Below are 20,463 nucleotides of genomic sequence, written 5' to 3'. Positions count from 1 at the left end.
CAGCTACGAATGAACTATCTACAAAATCAAACAAGATGAACAGAAACAAAACAGGAAAGTGTAAATATGTCAATAATCACAATGAATAGAAACACATCAATCATCATAATAAATTGCTAAATTTGTAAAAAAAAAAAAAAACCTGATAGTTTGAAAAAGAAATAAGCTATACTTTGTTTAGAAGACATCTAAAAAGTAAGGATCTAGAAGGTTTAAAGGGGTAGAAAAAAAAGATATATGAGGGGCTTCCCTGGTGGCGCAGTGGTTGAGAGTCCGCCTGCCGATGCAGGGGATGCGGGTTCGTGCCCCGGTCCGGGAGGATCCCACGTGCCACGGAGCGGCTGGGCCCGTGAGCCATGGCCGCTGAGCCTGGGCGTCCGGAGCCTGTGCTCCGCAGCGGGAGAGGCCACAGCAGTGAGAGGCTCACGTACCTCAAAAAAAAAAAAAAAAGAAAAGAAAAGAAAAGATATATATATGAGGCAAATATTAATCAAAAGAAAGTTGATGCTGCCATATTCATTCCAAAAAATAGATTAAGAGTAAAAATCATATTAGTGGAAAAGCTAGTCACAACATAATGATAGGTTTAATGCACCAGGAAAATACATCAATTTTAAACCTGTATGCACCTAATAAAATAGTCTCAAAACATATAAAATTAAAATTACCTGAACTACAGGGAAAATCAGATATAGAAGATTTAAACAACAACATTGAATTAACAGACATTTATAAAATTCTGCATCCAGAATTAGAATACATACTATTTTATATGCACACAGAACATTTACACAATAGTTCAAGTTTTAGGTTACAAAACAATTATCAAAAGACTTCAAAGAATGGGTATTATACAAACATGTTCTCTAGCTACAACACAATAAAGATTGAAGGTAATAATGAAAATATGAAATAAAAGTTTCCAACTATTTGAGAATTAAAAACAATCTTCTTATAATTTATAAGTCTAAGAGGCATACCAGAAAATGTTAAATATTTAGGATAAAACAATGAAAACAATATATGTCAAACTTGTAAGATATAATGAAAGTAGAACTTTGAGGAAAATTTATAGCCTTAAGTACTTAAATTAGAAAAGAAAAACATGATTTTAAATGTAATGAGTTTAGTGTCAAACTTAAGAATTTAGAAAAAGGACTGCAAATAAAGTCAGGGGAACTAGAAAAAAAGAGATTACATAAATGTTCACAGAAATCAATGAAATAGAAAACAAAAACAACAGGAAATATCAAAGGCAAAAGCTGGTTCTTTAAAAAGACTGAAAAATTGGATAAACTTCTAGTGAGATTAAACAATAGTATTATGAAAGAAAAAGATGACATAACAGATAAACCAGAGATATAAAAAATCAGCAATACCTTTAGATAAATTCTTAAAAATATATATAGCTTACCAAAACATAACCAAAAGATATAACTGAATAATCTTACCGTTATTAAAGAAGTCAAAGTAGTAGTTAAAAATATTTCCATAAAGAGAGTTTACAGGCAAATTCTACCGAACTTTTAAAGAACACATCATTCCTACGATACATAAACTCCTCCAGAACAAAAAGAGGCTATATTCATCAACGCATTCCATGAAACTAGAGTAACTCTCTTACCAAAAACAAAGCACAAGAAAGAAAAATTACAGTCATTTTACAACCAATGACTTGGCAAAGTAGAGACAACGTAATCAGCAAGATTTCTTTCACATTGCTGTTTAAAGAACAAACTTTATACAACCATTCTGGAAAACAATTTAACATAATCTTGTACAGTTGAATATTCCCATTTCCAAGATGGAGCAATTCTACATGCAAAAGAAATTCTTGCCCAGTGTAGCAGGAGACATGTAAATTTATAAGAATATTTATAGAGAAATACCTGTTATAGCAGAACAAAAGAACAAAATAAAACAAAACTAGAAACAACCTGAGCATTCACCAAGAGGAAAATGGGTAAATACATTTTGGTGCACACACACGCACACACACACACACACACACACACACAAAAAAAACACAGTGATATATTACAGAGCAGTGAAAATCAATAAACTACACATACTTGCAATAATATGCAGGAAACTTACTAACATGATGCAGAGCAAGTAAAACAAGACATAGTGTGACAGATGTTTTATAAAGTTCAAAAACAAGCAAAACCAAATAATACATTGTTTGGACTTAGACATATATATGCTAAAATTTTTAATTAAAAATAAAATTTAAATAAGAAAATAAGGGAATGATAAACATAAAACTTGGGATGTACAAGGAAGGAGGAGCACAAAGGTAGACAAATGTCTAAGTTATGAATGTGAGTTAACAGTTATCATTATATTATTAAAATAATGGTGAATAATAAGAGGACCATACATGGACCAATGATGATAGTGATCATGAAAGAAAGATTATGACTAATATAAATCTGTACAGCTGAGGTCCTTTGAAAAAGAGAGAAACCAACTCACTCCATACCTAGAAAATCATCTAATCTATGTTCAAACTATCTAGAAAGGACCTAATTGATCAATGTGAAGAGGACAGGATACTTTGTCCTGGTTCAAATTAAGCAAAGACACATTGTACTATTAGTATTAATTCATACCCAAACAAAAATCAGCTCTCTATGGGGAGAAAGTCAGCTAGAACACACCTCTCCAACAGGCAAGAAGATGAGAAAAGAAAAAGATGAAGATTCTGGAGGCCCATTAAAATTAACAAGCACATCCTGAAATAATTATTTTCAAATAAAATTTGATAGCTGTCCACATTCTCTCCAAAAGACTCCCTTATCTCAATGTACTTCAATTCTATGGATTCTGTGAATAAGAAATATTTAACACTGTACAAGAATGCATTTAACACCTCGTGGTCACCCACTTTTGAATCTGCAGGGAAAAAAAAGCTTTCAAGGCACATAGAAAGAAATTGTGAAAGTTAAAAATTACAAATCTAGAGGGTTTCTTGTGCTTTTCTGGAAAGGAAAGTCAGTCTTCTTTTTTTTAATAGGTGAAAAACTGTCTTTAAATAGTGGAACCATCCCCTCCCAATCAGACTGAAAACTTACAAATCTGATAATGGGTAACAAATATCTAAAAAGTTACAGACTAATTCATATCACCATCGTCAAATGTCAGTGTCTAGAAACTATACAGACTACCCAGGATGCCTATCCTAGGGGCAGACTAGTCAGACTAAGAGGGAATGAGCTATGTTCATTCAGCATTATTGTAAAGTAGCCTGAGGTATGTGCGCTGCATACTCCCACTCCTTGGCCTGCCTAGATTGGCTTAAAGAAGCTGTCTGAAATACTACAATGCCTGTTGAAGAGCTACTAATTAACATCACTTAAGGAAGTCTCCTGTGAGCAAATAAGTCAGTCTGGTCTTCTGTATATTCTACCCCAATGATGTTGGGGAGAACTTTATTACCAGCACACAGGGTTTGTGCTAGCAGTAATAATAATCAACAAGGAATACAATAATGAGCGCCTGCTCTGTGGCAAACACTGCACTAAGTTCTCTGTCTCATTTAATACTTACAAAATAAGAACCAGACTTAGAGAGTTAACATAGCTTGCCCAAGGTCCCTCACAAATAAATAATACAGATTCAAGCCCTGGTCTCTGTGAATTCATCAGTCTGCTGTTTCTAGTATTTATTAATCAGCCAGTAAATCCACAGTTTATATCTCCTCACAATGAAGCCAACTTTGTTCCACTTCCTCATTTTCACCATAAACATATATTATGCTCTCCGAAGTCAAGGTACTCAATCTGGGCCAGCAGCCTGCACAATAAATCCACGCTATTTGTCACAAGGGAAAAAAAAGATTCACATAAACACCCTTGGCTGAAAAAAATAACTGTTAATAGCTCTAAAAAGAAAACAGTTCATTTTTTTAAATCCATAAAAGATATATTCTAAGTGTGAACAAAAACCATTTGATAACATTCAAATATAATATTAGGAATAAATGAGGAAGATGCCACTAATTCACCTCATTACAGTAGAGCCAAAGGTCAGCGAACTATGGCCAAACTAGGGTCAGATGCCCGTTTTTGTAAATAAAGATTTACTGGAACACTCATTTTCACATTGTCTATAGCTGCTTTCGTGCTGTGATGGCAGAGTTAAATATTTGTGATTGAGACCATCTAGGTTGCAAAACCAAAAATATTCACCACTGGCCTTTTACAGAAGAAAATTTGTTGATTCCTGCACTAGACAATCAAAAGAAAGGGTCTGCATAAGAAGTATAATTTATCCACCTGTGATAGAGTGGCTAAATACATAACTATCCCCAGTCTCATAACATCGTAAAAATGCCAGGAACTGTGTTTTTACCTTGAAGGTTTTCCTTCTTCAACAAAGAATTAAGTTGACTCATAGAGCTGAAGATGAGAATGGACTCTACAGATGCTCTGTATCGCCCAGAATGCTCAGTGGTGACATTCAGCCCTAGGCTTTGAGTTCCTTGGCCAGTCTCTATCTCTTCCAGGAGTGGAAGCTCATGAGGAAGAAAACGGGAAACTATGCCATGAAGAGTCGGCTCCTTGGAATCTGGATCTAGTAACCAGCATGCCACCTGAATGAGATAACAATCAGAATATTTTCTTGATTTTTCAAAGATATTTCTGTACCCTTAAATTAAAAGGGGAAAAAAGAAAGCTCATTTCTAATCTCACTCGTTTTCACTTAATACTTATTCAATGGTCTTCCCAGGAGAGGAGAAGGAAAGGATAATTGTACCAGGATAAGGAAAGGATAATTGGTATAAAAAATAACTCATCTTTTACCAATAAGAGCGGTGGCCTTCAAAGAAGGAAAATTTATACTTTTCCACTACTGCAATGCTCCTGCTGACCTACTTCAGAAGTAGGCTTGAAAACCAAATGCCTTTCAGCTAACAAAAGTCATGTTTCTGAAAATGCAGCTGGATTCTTCTCCACTAAGGCTAATTTTGGCTTTCCTACTACTATAATAAAGATGGGCCTATATAGTTTTAGGTTTATTTAATTAAAAAAAATTTTTTTATTGCGGTAAGTCACATAATATAAAACATACTATTTTAAGCATATTTAATTGTACAGTTGAGTGGCTTATTCAATATTGGAAGAAGTGAGACATAAATATTTCACCATTACAAGTTCATATCCAGTGTTTTAGAATGCCTACAGAATTTCTCTCAAGGATGAGGCCCTGTCACCATGACCACCCAACTAGTGATTTGACTGCTATTGTTAGCTTCCCTATGAGACTAGAAGACCTGTATTTTCTAATACTTGATTCTAGCAGAGCGAAATTGGATTTAGAATAAGGAAATCTAAGCCTTGTTCATAATTTCAATAATTACTAAATGACTTGGTTACTTCTTTTATAGGTCTAGAATGTAGTTTTACAGGGTGGGGAGGGGCGATATTGTAAATTATAATAAGAAATATAAATTGGGTCTTCCCAACAGAGATAAAGGTGTCTTTAATTATGCTAATGCAGTGACTTGGAGTGCCCCTAGGTCACCTAGGAATGGCGGCTGGTTGCCACCAGTAATCAACCCTGTGATAGGAGGGCTGGAACTTTCAGTTCCACCCCCTCAAACTCCTGCGAAGGGGAAGGGGCCAGAGGATAACTGATCACCAATGGCCAATGGTTTGATCAATTATGCCTATGTAATGAAGCCTCCATAATAACCCAAAAGGACAGGGTTCAGAGAGCTTCTGGGTTGGTAACCACATGAAGATGCAGGGAGACTGGCAAGCCTAAAAAGAACAGAAGCTCCACGCCTCTTCTTACAAACTTCACCCTATGTATCTCTTCGTCTGGCTGTTGACTTGTATCCTTTAATATCCTTTGTAATAAGCCAGTAATTTAGTGAGTAAACTGGTTTCCTGAGTTCTGTTAGCCGCTCTAGTAAATTAATCAAACTCAAGGAGGGGGCTGTGGGAATCTGATTTATTTATAGCTGGTTGACCAGAAGCACAGGTAATGAGCTGGGCTTGCAAGTGGTGTTTGAAGTTGGGGGCTTGTGGGACTGAGCCCTTAACTTATGGGATTTGATGCTCATTCCAGGTAGATAGTAACAGAATTGAGCTGAATTGTAGGACACCCAACTGGTACCCAGAGAACTGCTGGAGATACAGCGAAACCCCCTCCCCCCCCACCATTAGAAATTGGTGATCAGAACCCTTTTAGGGTTGTTGAATAAGAGAGTCTGATGTAAAAGTTGGCAAACGTCTCTTATAAAAGTGAAATTTTATAAATTAATAGCTTCTCTTCTTACACCAAAAATGTTATGATTAAGAAAACCAAGCATGGAATATTTCAAATAGTTTATGCCAAAGGTGCTATATAAATCTGGGATACTACTACAGCTTTAATAAGCTCATATTACCCATATTCTCATTTTGGGCTCTGGAACATCAAAATTAGGTAATAACCTTTTATATCCAGTAAAGGTCAGTTTAGAAACTATATGAAATTTATCACATATAAACCAAGGCTGGTTTGAAGTATAGGAAAGAATAGTATCATTAGCTTACCTGATACTGCCTTCAAAAATCTTTGCCAAAAAAGCTAAAGAAACTAAAATATTATCCTATTATCATTGATCATATTGATAATAACAACCAATTAGTATCATATCTCAACTCAAAATTAATATTCCACACACCTCATGTATCCAGTCTCAACAGAAGGGAAAAAACGATATCCCTTTTCAGGGCTATGATCCTGTAAATAAATGTCTTCTGAAAGTGCATTATACTGTTAAGTGTATATTACAACAACATAAGTTACTCTTTCCTTAATAACTCAGAGTCATCATTATGAACAGTGTATCATAGTTTGCTATTATATGGAAAAGTTCTCAGGGGCTAGTAAGGTCATTTGTCCCTATACTAACGGCCTCTAACTACTATGCTTTGTGATCTCTTATATCTGTATGCTTTTGCTATTTTCTGCCTCTATCCTCATGGACATTTGAAACACCCGGCTATCATATATCTAAATCTGACAGTTCTCCTTTCATTTCTAATTTACTATGAGACAGAAAATTTAGAACTTATGACCAAAATGAAAATTGTTTAAGTCTCTGAAGAAAGATGTGAACTTTAGTGCTTGGAATGTGTGACATCTCTGGTTTTATCTACACAGAGGCATTTGGTGCATAATAATCTGTTCTGGGTGGATGAAGTTATTGGACAAAGGAGTGACTACTCTAAAATACTTAAGCTGTATTGTTGAAGCTAAATAAATACCAAGTCATTTAAGAATTAACCCTAAACATTAAAATTAAATATTTTTTGAAGTATGTAAAATTCTTTTAGATAAGACAGGGAACCTTAGGATCTTCATAACTTTGTTCCAGGGAGATGCCACAAGACAGAAGAAGAATTTTATAGCTCTGGATGAAGTCATAGATGATAACAGAACGTTCTTTATCAGATTCCTTTTGAAAGCAAGACTGAAGGTGCCGCATTCTGTCTTTCACAGTCAGGCTTGGATCCAGAGAAGGTGGGGCCAAACTGGCACTAATTTCTTAAAAAAAAGAAAAAGAAAAAAAGTCTTAAGGCAAAAAGTACACGCATTCATTTGAAACAGCAATCTTTAGTGCCAAGACTGAAAAAGACTCAAAAGCCTCAGTTTAGTTCAGCAAGACGTTATCCAGGTCATGTTGGCTATATAGATGAAGTGCTCTGTAATCTAAAAATTAAGGATTGGGCTAGGTGATTTATAATGCTCTATTTAATCAGGTGGGAGAAAATTCTAAACATTAAGATTCCTAAAAATAAATTTACACTTCTCGGAATGTGGAATTAAAAAAAGAAAAGTTATTTTGAAATGAATTTTAAAGGAACTCATTTCAGAGAGAATTTTAGTATGAATGTATAAAATTACATCTAAAATAAAAGAAGTTCAAGTAATTACTTATCCTAAGATGTTCTCCTATGAAACAACTGAAAATATTTCATGCTTACTCAGAACAGACATTATATGGCATCTTTTAAAATGTTTCCTTATTAATTTTGCTTCTGTCTAAAACCAAACAATCAACTAGGTATCCAACAACCATAATCAGATCACAATTTATACCTAGGTCCTATCCTTTTAATGCCAAGACTTCTCCAAAGGCTGTGTGATTCAACTACTGTAGATGTCTAGCTCATCACTGCCTCTAAATGAGTTCCAGATACAGTCGATAGGAGGATAAAAGCCTGGAAAGAAACTGCCATGATCCAGTCTTCAGAAGCAAATCCTCAAGGTGGCCAGTGAGTCCTTAAGGATCCACTACCCCGAAGAAGAAAACACAGTATTAACAGCCACATGTGACAAGCAGAAGACAGTAAGGGGGGTGGCTTCTCAAAACGTCATTCTAGTTAATATATGAAATAATGTATACAATAGCTACTATTTTTAAAGGTTTTTTTTAATCCTAAAAAATAAATTCTAGGTAAATATCAGGAAACTATTCTCAACAAACAAGTCACTATCCTCATAGAGGTTACATTAAAATTATATGGTAACTTAACCAAATAGTGATTACTTACCAGAATGCTTTTGTTCCTTCTGCAATGAAAAATAGTAAGCATCTCTTCCACCCCAGCATACTGCCAGTCCAACCACCAAGGTGCCATCACAACCTTTAACAGGAATTCCATCAACTCCAATAGGGCTTTCCTGAGAGGAACTAACTACGTAAAACCAAAGTGAAATAGTTAAAAATCTCTGAAAATGAAACCACTAAATTGAATACTAAAAAAAATGATATAATAAAAAATTATTTGATAAGCAAATTTTTCAGATCCCTACAATATGCATTATGTGGATAGTCATTTTTAGGTGTAAGATCTTCCTAGGCTTCCCATCATTTAAGATAACTGTCACTATGAAAAATCTACCAAAGATTTCTTAAAAGAGATCTGTAATAACGACTAAGATAGTTTAAAATTAACTTTTTAAAGTTTTCCAAAAGCTGCATTTTGAATTTCTATAACTCAAAAATAAAGACCACTTGCATACTACAAAAATTTTGTAGCAAATTTAGCAATTCTTAACACGTAGAAACTCCAGAAAAATCAAGAGTTTTACTTCTTAGTGAAGAATTAGGTATGATTTTGTATTTGAGTCAATATTTTTCCTAAAATAATACACCTTTCAATTGCACAGACATAGGTCAAAAACTAATCCATCTTATTTACAATTATATCCCCAATACCTGGAAAATAACTGTCACATATTTGTTAAATTTAAGTGAATGTTTTTATCCCTCTAACCTCTAGCACAGAAAATGTACTCAATTTTATGTTTGTTGAATGAAAAATGGAAAGAGCTAGTCAACAATGAAAGTGCATAAAACTTGTCATTAACACATATGCTTCCTGAATTGAAGATCAAACAAATACTCAGAACTTTATGAACAAACTCATTCATAAATATAGAGATTTAAGAAATTTGATCAAATCTTTGATTTCCACAACAGGTTGTCAAGCTGACTACAACTATCCCCCATAATACTGAATCATTACTTCCATGAAATAAGACAGGAATACGTGGCATTATTTAACCAAAGTTTCAATTCTCTGAAAACCTGAAAGAGTTCTATGAGGCTTTCATGACTATCAGTAGAGGTACAAGTTCTACTTGAGAAGAGTAGAAGTGGGGATTACCAGTGGGGAGAGGAGGGGGGAGGGGAAAGATATCAGTAGGGGATTAAGAGGTACAACCTACTATGTATAAATCAGCTACAAGAATATATTGTACAGCAAAGGGAAATATAGCCATTATTTTACAGTAACATTACATGGAGTATAATCTATAAAAATACTGAATCACTATGTTGTATACCTGAAACTAATTTAATATTGTAAATCAGCTATACTTAATTAATTAATTAAATTCAAACCATGTCACACCATTAAGGTACCATAACAAAAGTCTGATCCATTTTCAAAATATACATCTTAAATTTTACAAAATTATATTCTAACTAATATACATTAATATATGCATATGATTATATATATATAGATATTAGATGTATATATATATATATATGATTTCTTTCTTAGAGAAATGCTGTGTTTAATGGTAAGCTTGGCACACTCTAACACCAGGCACGACCAGGAGCTAAAGCAGCAGGGATGTACAGGAAACCTCCAGAGACTCACAAAGTAAAGAGGATGAGGAAGATAACCAAAGAGAAGGGCCCTATGGCCTCAGACAAGGCAGAGCCCAGAATGGCATAGAAGAGGTATTGTTTGTATGTATGTATGCCTGGCACTCAAGCATCGATCTGTCAAACACTGTTCTAATGCTGGCCTCTGAACCAGCCATACCAACTCTGGTGTCCCCACCAGCAATAAGCTTGGCTGCTGGGTCAGTGTCCTGGGAGACAACACTGGTATGGAACTCCTGTGGGAAGCTGCTATAGAAAGGCTGTTTAGATGGGATTTCTGGCCTGCTTGGAAGGAGGCAGACACAGGCCTGATTAGACCCCAGGCACAACAATGGATCAGAGCCAGAGGAACGAACAGTGTCCTAGTGGTGTGTACATTTTCAGTCTACCAGCTTGAGCTCTTGGCCTCACTGCTCAGCTCTCCTCCCATGTGTCCAGAGGTCTCCCATCTCTTATACCAGAGGGTAACTATTTTTAATCTAGTTGTGCTGAACAATAAGGCTGTTCCACATGTAAACCCACATAGGAGAAACTTATTAAACTTTTTTTTTTTTTTTTTTTTGCGGTATGCTGGCCTCTCACTGTTGTGGCCTCTTCAGTTGCGGAGCACAGGCTCCGGACGTGCAGGCTCAGAGGCCATGGCTCATGGGCCTAGCCGCTCCGCGGCATGTGGGATCTTCCCGGACCGGGGCACGAACCCATGTCCCCTGCATCGGCAGGCGGACTCTCAACCACTGCGCCACCAGGGAAGCCTGAAACTTATTAAACTTTGAACACACTTATTACATTTAATATCCAATACTGAAAAGTCTCAGTCCCATCTCAGTCCACTATTTTACATAAAAATGTAAAAGATTAAAAAAAAAAATCTTACCTTGCTTAAACCTACCACCAATAGTAGCACTTTTAGAAGATGTCAAATTACTGATCTTTTCACAAGCCAATGAGATGGAAAATCGAGTTTTGTTTTGCCACTCCTTCATGAATGTTTGAAAGAGAGTTTGGTCACTCGCTACGTCAATTATGGCCAAACTTTCTGAACTGCATGAGGCTAGAGTTAACTGCAATCCATCCTGTGATAACTGCGGTGAAAAACTTGTGTCTCTAATAGGACTGTCATCTTTGAAACCATTTCTAGTCTCTGGATTTAAATCGCAGTTTTTATTATCTGAAGGTGAGCCAAATGAATAAGTTTCATCAAGTTGTAAACCACCACTAATTTTCCTAAGTTTTACAGAAGATGTTCCAAGAAAACCTGGAAATGACAACTTAGAAGCAGATGGTATAGGAGGAATGAGTCCATTATCATCAACTATACAGTTTTCTTTACAAGGCAAGAGAGAGGAGGTTTCACCATGAATGACATTGTTCTCTAGTGTGTCAATATTGCCTTTTACCACAATATTAGGGGAAAATGGAATTCCTTGCACTTGATTTGTCTCCAAATTTGAAATCACTTCTTGTTTGTCATTTATCTCTGTGTTTTTTCCTTTCAAACTGAGCAAGTCTGTAATGGTTAATTTTAGCTTTTCATTTTCTAGAGGACTGGACACATTATCTAAAATCCTTTGTAGTCCTGGACTTAAATCAAATGATGCCCCTGACCATATGAATGAACTATCTTGCCTTGTCCCAGTAAATATGGATTTTTGAGACCTTTTATCTTTATCTCCTCCAATTACTTCTCTTTGGGAATAATCATTACCCACAATCACTGGATCACTCAGTTCTAATACTCTAAGAGATCCTGCAGTATTATGTTTCTCTTGGACAGGAAATACGTCTACATTATCCAAAGCTTCAACCATCTGAGCAGAATCCATTTCTGAAAATACAGTAGACTCATCACTGAAACAAGACAATGGCTGCTGATTATGTTGATTCTCATTCACATCTGATTTTTTAACTGGGCCCTCTGGTTGTAGACACAGAGAATCAGCAAAATGGACTGAAGTTATTTCAGAAGGAAGGCATTCTTTTGCTTGTACATCAGGTGGTTGTTCTTCTACCAGGTACTCTTCACTGAAACTGTCAAACAGTAAACTACCACTCAAATTCAAACTTGCTTCAGGAACTGGCAGACATTCTACTTCTATATCAGTACGAGTTCTCATTTTAGGAACCAGAGGTATAACTGGTTTCATAGCTTCTTGTGTTTGATAACCTTGAAGAAAACTATTTAATTGGGAGTCAGTAACAGAGAGTTCATTGCCTTTAAAACATGGGTCATTTTCCCCTATTAATATTGGAGAATAAAAAATTGGGCTTTCTGGAGTCAGGTTATCAACCCCATGTGAATCAGTGCTTTGTTTCATAGCATCTACAGTCTTATGTTTCAAATGATTTGTCATTCCTGGTGAATGTTGTTCACCTGGAAAAGTAAAGTGAATCTCTTTCTGAAAGGAGCTCACTGAGCTCTGTTTGTCTAGGCTCTTCTGCATCATTCCTGTTGCCAGGCTGGTATCCTTTGCTCCTTCTTGCTTGGCATTTTCAGTTGCTATCTGTTGAATTATTTTCTCTGACTGAGTATCCAGGTAGAAACTATCTTCAAAATCACAGAGATCTAAACCTAAGTCAGAAACATGATTATTTTTAGTTCTGTCTGCTGCATAAGCATCTGTTTTTACTCGTACTCTAAGGGTATTCAGAATATTCTCACGCTGGCCTCCTGATTTACCAAATGCTCCACTTAGTAGATGTACTCCACTGGATATCTCAGTGCTGCTTATGTTATCTCCTGATACCTGAAGATTACTTGATTTATTTTCCTCAGCATTAAACTTTGTACTTTCACATTTCATAATAACATTTGAGTCCCTATTCATATAACTGCTGTCTTTCTCACAGGGCATTTGCCTTGCTATTGGTTTTTTCAGTTTGGTGTAAGTATTTGTCTGTTTATCAAACTGCTTTTCCAGGCACTGGTTAATTGGATGGGTGTCGTGGTGTTTCACATTAACATGCTGGTTTTTTGAATCATTTTGTATCAGCACTTCATTTGTTTTTTCTGATTCAACAGCTAATCCTCTTCCATTTTCACTAACCACACTGGTGGCTTGATGAGTCACATTTTTATTCTGGGATCCTGTGATAAAATATTCCACAAGAATATCATTAGATACTTTATTGTTCCTTGAACAACTTTGTTCTGTTAGTGATGGGAATGATACTTTGCTATATCTTCCCTCAGCACAGAAAGATATGTTTTTAGCAAATGGCTCTGGACTTCTAAATTCCATATTCTTCTCATCTGAAGTAAATGACTCTTCACAATGAACAGGATTAGACAGAGTCTGTTCTTGTAAATTGATTCTACACATCCTAGTGTCTTTCACAGGGCTACTGTCTCTAGATCGTTTTAGATGCTTACTATGATTCCAAGATTGAGAGGTTGTACTCATCTCTTCTGAACTGAAAGTCAAAGCTTCTTTTTTTGTGTTCTCAGATGAGAGAGTCTGAACAACTTTCGTAGTGCTTGCTTTCCCCTCATTCAGAGAGGTCCCTAGCTTTTCTTTATGTATACTCAAAGAAGCCCGTCTTTTTGCTCTGGAAATGGAATGTACCTGACGTTCTTGATGCCCATCCTGAAATTTATAATAAAAGGAATCTGTATGCTCTCTACTTTTATCTAAATCTTGCACTGTATTTGGTAAATGAGTAACAGAAGAATCATTAAATATTGTGTTACTTTTTTTCTTTGATGTTAATCTTTTATAAGAACTCTTAGTTTGGGGTATAAATTTGTGTTCTTTTACTTCTGATTCACTGCAGGTCAATGAGTGTGTATCAGAATTTAAAAGGGAATATGGACTCCACTGCACTCCCATTTCAACTAAGTCCTGCTGCAGAATCATTCTGGCTTCTTCTACTATAAGAGTTGCCGCTTCCCTTTCAGTTAAATCTTTTCTGCCAGTCACCCAAATAGTTCGCATATTCCGACGCTCTTCAACTGCTTCCTCTTCCTCATCCACTGCCTTTCGGGTACTATACAAGAGGTAGGAAAAGAAAGAAATTAATGCATTGATTCATTCATTAATACAAGTATTTATTAAGCATTAATCTGAGCTTTTCTAGGAACTGAAGAAATAGCACTGAACAAGAGGGAAATGTATCTACTCTCATAGCGCTTACATTATAGTTGGGGAAATCAGAAAGTAAACAAATGTTAAAATGCATTCTGTGTCAACTGGTGATAGGTAAGAGCTGTGTAAAAAATTGAAGCACAGTTGTGACCACCTAGAGGGGTGGGAAAGGGAGGATGGGAGGGAGATGCAAGAGGGAGGAGATATAGGGATATATGTATAGCTGATTCACTTTGTTATAAAGCAGAAACTAACACACCATTGTAAAGCAATTATACTCCAATAAAGATGTTTAAAAAAAAAAAATGAAGCACCAGAAAGGGATAGGTGGTTCTGCAGTTTTTAAATCATTAGGGAAGGCCTCACTAAGACAGAGTCTTTAAATGGAAACCTGGAGTTTATTGACAGAATTTGAAAGACAGTTCAGAGTAACTACAAGAGATTCAAAATGAAGAGAGAAAGTTCAGAATTGAGAGACCCAGAGAAGGAGAACCCCATATTTTTCATACAAATTCTGCCCAAATATCTGGCTGACCTCAAAACTATGCAAGTGTGGAGAGACTCCAAGCAGCTAGGTGAAAGTCTAAACAACTGAACAGAGATTTGAGCTATTGCCTACAACAGGAAAAGTTTGAGCTTAGCCAAGCTGACTGACAAAATATCAGTGCTCTTCATAGTAAAATAATAGATTCTACACCCTAAAAGGTCAAACATACGTAACTGAAGTACCATGAAGAGAAGATAAACAGGATGAGGCATAAAAATTATGGAAGCTGGGAAACTTCTGTTTCCAACCAAGATAAAATAACAGGGACCAATTTAGCCTCTCACCCAAAACAACTAAAAACTGAGGCTAGGTCATAAAAGACATTGCAGTTTCCATTTTGCTGTCTTTTGGGTCACTCACTCTGGGGGAAGCCAACCATCATGGCAAAAGGGTCTCAAGCAGCTCTATGGAGAAGTTCATGTAGAGAAATGAACACCAACCTGCCAGCATGTGTGTGAGGCATCTTTAAAGCAGATCTAAGTCAGCCCTTCAGATGACTACAGTTCTGGCCAACAACTTAACTACAACCTCCTGAGGAGCTCAAACCAGAACTATGAGGAAAGGTACTCCCAAATTCATGACTTGCAAAAACTTTGAGTAAATATATATTTACTAGTTGCTTTTAAGACACTAAGTTCTTAAGTAATTTTTTCCATAGCAAGAGTTAACTAAAATGCCTAGTAAAACTATCGAACTTCAAAGATATAGAAAATAAATCTCGGGACTTCCTTGGTGGCACAGTGGTTAAGAATCTGCCTGTCAATGCAGGGAACATGGGTTCAAGCCCTGGTCCGGGAAGATCCCACATGCCGTGGAGCAACTAAGCCTGTGCACCACAACTACTGAGCCCGTGCTCTAGAGCCCGCGAGCCACAACTACTGAGCCCATGTGTCACAACTACTGAAGCCCATGCACCCTAGGGCCTGTGCTCCGCAACAAGAGAAGCCACTGCAATGAGAAGCCCGCGCACCCCAATGAAGAGTAGCCCCTGCTCACCACAACTAGAGAAAGCCCACACACAGCAACGAAGACCCAACACAGCCAAAAATAAATAAATAAACAAATAAATGTTAAAAGAAAAGAAAAGAACTCTCAAGGCCTACATATTTGGAAGGGCAAAAGAATCACACTCCCCTAAGAATTCTCGAAAACAGCATACAAAGCAAAGAAACAACATTTTCAAAAAACTCAATAAAAGAAAGTATAGACCAAGGATTTCTATCCAGCCAAGGTGTGCTTCAGATATTAAGGTTATGGAAAATCTGTCTGAAACACACAAGAACTTGAAGAATTCTATATTATATAAGCCCTCCTCAAGGAACCTAAAGCTACTAGAGGATAAGTTTCATCCACTCAAGAGAGGAAGGAATACTTCAGCAATAAGAACGATGGTAAGAATCTGAATAACTAAAAATGTAGATTATATTAGTCTTCCAACCCTACCCCCCCACAAGGGTGGAGGCAAAGGTGGAAAATTAATGTATGCAAGTTTTATATTGAGATAAAGTAGAAAGAATGCACTTTGAAAAAGGGAGGGGAAAAAGAAAGTTAAAGTAAGCTCAATGTCAGTGACTGTTGTTCCGGCAATAGGTAGGAATCACAGGATACAATTAAAATCTTGACAAACCACATAATAAAAAGTACAAAAGCACCCATTAAAACAAAAATATACACCTTTCTAAATTTAAAAATAAAATACCAAAGAATACCCTCGGGTGGAGAAAGAAACAGCAAATATCACATAATACACATAATTATAAAATAATTTGAGAGAATTGAAACCAAACATGTTATTCATATTGATAAATGTGAATGGGATTAAATCATCTATTAAAAAGATATTCAATTTGTTTCAGAAAGCAACTCAATGTGGTACAAAAAAGCATATCTAAAACAAAGTAATTCAAAAAGGCTAAAAATAAAGGAATGGGCAAAGGAATTCCCAGGCAAAGGGAAACAAGAAGAAAGCAGTGAGGGATATTCCAAGAAGGGTATAATTTAATGCTCAAAACCAAAAGCACAACAAAGATAACTATCAATCAGCCATATTTACTATGAACATTTACACTCTAACAAGCAACCACATTTGTGAAGCAAACACTGTAAGAGATACAAGGAGACAAAGAGAGAAGTGTACTAACAATTAGTAGACTTTAATAAACCATTCTTATTAAAAGACAGATGAAGTACTGGCAGGGGGGAATAAATAGGAATGAATAAGACTTAATTAACATAATCAAAAAGGTAGATTTTGTGAAAATATCTCAAATATTTTACTTTTATAATAGAGAATACAACTATCTAGTTTGTATTGATCATATATTAGGAAAGAAATTGCCAGTGAATTCCATAAAGTAGAAATGTTATAAACAACATGCTTATATTACAATGCAATAAACTAAAAATTATTAACAACAACAACAAAAAAGAACTTCTACCCAGGCAAAAAAGGGAAGACATGTAAATTCCATAATTCCTAAAAAAATATAATGAAAGCCCTAAATAATCAGAATCTATGGTTACATTTAAAATAAGAGACCACAGGAAAATTCACAGTACTAAATTCATAGTATTAAAATAAAAACACACAGTATTTTATCAATAAAAATATGAATGTCAACCAATTAAACTCCTAGTTCAACAAAAAGAACTAGAAAAAGTATGACAAAGTAAAACAAAAGAAAGCAGTAGGTAGTAATAAAATTCAAAAAATAGGATTTAATGAGGTAGATTTTTTTTAATAGACCTAACTAGTAAAACAAAATACTTGATTTTTTTAAATTTACAAAATAGACCACTAGTTAATCTGATCAAGAAGAAAACAGAAAGCAGAAATTTACCAAATAATAAATCAAAAAAGAGGCATAGCCAATGAAATAGAAGAAATATTTAAAATTCCTAACAGACTAATTTACAGATCGCTATAAAAATATATTTGAAAATCCAGATGAAATAGATAATTTCGTTGGGAAAGAAAGGCTACCAAAATTGACCCCACTAGACATAGAAAGCTTAAAGAGATTAAGTTCTGAAAAAATAAAATAGAGAAGGTGATCAGAGAATTAACCCCATAAAAAGGCACCATCCAAGACTGTTTCATAGGGTAATCATATCAAACCTTTAACCAGTCCCAAAGTACTGAAAATAAGGGAAAATCTTCCTTTTTGTTTTTCATGAAGAAAGTCTGATATCAAAACTTGAGTAAAGATAGTGCAAAACACACATACAAAAACTGTAGACTAATATTATTTATGGATAACAATGCAAAAGTATACTATATTAAATATTAGCAGATAGAATCCAACATCATGTAAAAAAATAATATAACACGACCAAGTGAAATTTATTCTGGAACATAAAACTGATTCAATAGTAGGAAATCTATTAATATAACATGCTAAGAGATGTAAAGGGGGAGAAACCTATGACTATCTCCATAGATACTGAAAAAGCCTTTAACAAAATTTAATACCCATTCCTGATAAAAAAATATATGAGAAAATTGCAATTAATGGGCATTTTCTTAAAATGATTACACACACACACACACACACACACACACACACACACACACACACACACCACAGTCCTGAAGTCAGTATCTTACTAGAGTAGCAGAGGCATTTCCACTAGGATCACAAACAAAGCAAAAATGTCCACTATCTCTATTACTACTGTCTACTACCACTACCTATTAGAGCTATTAGCTAATTCAATTAGACCAAATAAATCAGTTAGATGCACAAGAATTGTTAGGGAAAAAGTAAAATAACTCTATTCACAAATGATATGACAATATACCTGGAAAATCCTTGAGAATCAATGATAAAAGTAATTTAAACAAAAGTATTCAGAAAATAGCACGATAAAAAAATATAAAACTCAATAGCCTTTACATATTCAAATAATAACCATGTAGAAGACATAGAAGAGAGCCACTAATTAAAAACAGGATAATGATTAAACAGGACAAGAAATGTACAAAACTTGTATGAGGAAAACTAAAACTCCTGAAAACCTGTATGAGGAAAATATTTTAAAACTCCTGAAAAATCAAAAAAACTAGATCCAATGCAAAGTTATTACCTATCCTTGCGTAGGTTCACTCAACATTATAAAGATTTCAGTTCTATTAAATTTCAATTGAATTCTAATACAATATCAAAAAGCACTTTAAGTTTCATATGGGCAAACATGCAAGAATAGCCAAGAAAATACTGAAAAACCATAAGGTAGAATTTACTCTACCAGACATTAAAACACACTATAAAGCCCTTATAATTAAAAGCATGGTACTGGCTCATTAACTGACAGAAAGAATAGCAAATAGAATAGAAAGTCCAGAAATAGACTTAATTACATATGGATATTTAATATATGATGGTGGCATCTCAAATCACTGGGACAAAGATAAACTTTTTTATAAATGGGAACCATTGAGAAATAAAATTGGATCCAGACTTAACACCATTCACAAAATTAAATTCTAAATGCATCAGGAATCCAAATGCAAACTTACAAATACTAGAAGAAAACATGTGAATTCCTCTTTAATCTCAATATATGAAAAAACCTTTCTAACTATGACAATTTAGAAGCAAAAAAAAAAAAAGATTGCTAAAAAATAAATGAAAAGAAAAATTAAAATTCTGCATGGTGAAAACAATGCAATAAAGTCAAAAGACAATTGATAAGTTTTTGAGAAAAATATATGAAATATACATGTGAAACAAATGGCTAAGAACCCTAATCAGTTTTTAAAAGAAAAGATTCTAAGACTCTTTAAAAAGGAGAGGGTAAAAACCAAAACCTAGTAGAAACATAAGGAAAAGACATAACCAGATAATTCACGAAGATATATTTCTTTAAATAATCCTGAAAATAAGAAAAAATATTCACCATCACGCACATTTAGAGAAATGCACATTAAAACCATACTGAGATACAACTTCTCATCTATCTGACTAGTAAAAATGAAAACCTTTTTGTTAAAGAGAAAAACCAGAGGCTCCAAATGGCATTACTTGTGCTAAAGCCCATGATACCAAGCCTAGATTTAATACATAACCTAAATACAATTTAAACCTTCATCAGAAGTGTAATCTTTTTTTTTTTGAAATATAGTTGATCTACAATAAGAGCTGTGATTGGCTACTCCAAAGTTCTAAGGAATATAGCTAACTCAAATGCTTTTCAACATCAAGTTATCCAAGATAATCTTTAGGAAGTAAAAGCTAGTTTAAGTTTGTTGCTTTAATTAAAACAGACATGTCAAAAAAAAAAAAAAACAGACATGTCTTAATAGTTGTCAGCATTAATTATAATATTTTTATTCTACCTAAGCTAACAAATTTGTCAGCAAGAAAAATAACTTGGTATGATGAAATTTTCATTAGTAACCTAAATATAATTGTTTAGAGCAAGTAAATTAAATAAATAAAAGTAGAATAAAAAGATTTTCTAGGTGAACTTTTGAAATAACTTTTCCAAATCTTTAGCCTGAAACCCTAAAGTTTTGCTAAGCTTAGGTTAAGTAATGGAAATTTATTGAACATTTAGATCATTCCAAATAAGATAAAACAGGTGAAAGATTAATTACTGAACATAGCTTTATCTACTTTTGGCTTTCTATTGTTTAAAAACTAAAGATA

The 20,463-nt window shown here is 34.7% G+C and overlaps 1 protein-coding gene and 1 pseudogene across 1 annotated transcript in view; both read right to left on the bottom strand.

Annotated features, from left to right (window-relative positions):
- POLQ (DNA polymerase theta) overlaps positions 1 to 20,463 on the bottom strand; it is a 114,041-nt gene that overhangs the window by 35,032 nt on the left and 58,546 nt on the right. Inside the window, exons 16-19 of the mRNA XM_065876433.1 lie at positions 11,058 to 14,167; positions 8,556 to 8,699; positions 7,349 to 7,545; positions 4,357 to 4,597 (exon numbers count right to left, since the gene is read on the bottom strand). Coding sequence (XP_065732505.1) covers positions 4,357 to 4,597; positions 7,349 to 7,545; positions 8,556 to 8,699; positions 11,058 to 14,167 — 3,692 coding nt within the window. The remainder of the gene's footprint in view (positions 1 to 4,356; positions 4,598 to 7,348; positions 7,546 to 8,555; positions 8,700 to 11,057; positions 14,168 to 20,463) is intronic.
- On the bottom strand, positions 10,172 to 10,632 carry LOC136122573 (ATP synthase F(0) complex subunit C1, mitochondrial pseudogene; annotated as a pseudogene).

This window comes from Phocoena phocoena, chromosome 4 (genome assembly GCF_963924675.1).
Source record: "Phocoena phocoena chromosome 4, mPhoPho1.1, whole genome shotgun sequence".
In the NCBI taxonomy this organism is placed as follows: Eukaryota; Metazoa; Chordata; class Mammalia; order Artiodactyla; family Phocoenidae; genus Phocoena; species Phocoena phocoena.
This window is presented reverse-complemented; position numbering and strand designations above follow the sequence as displayed.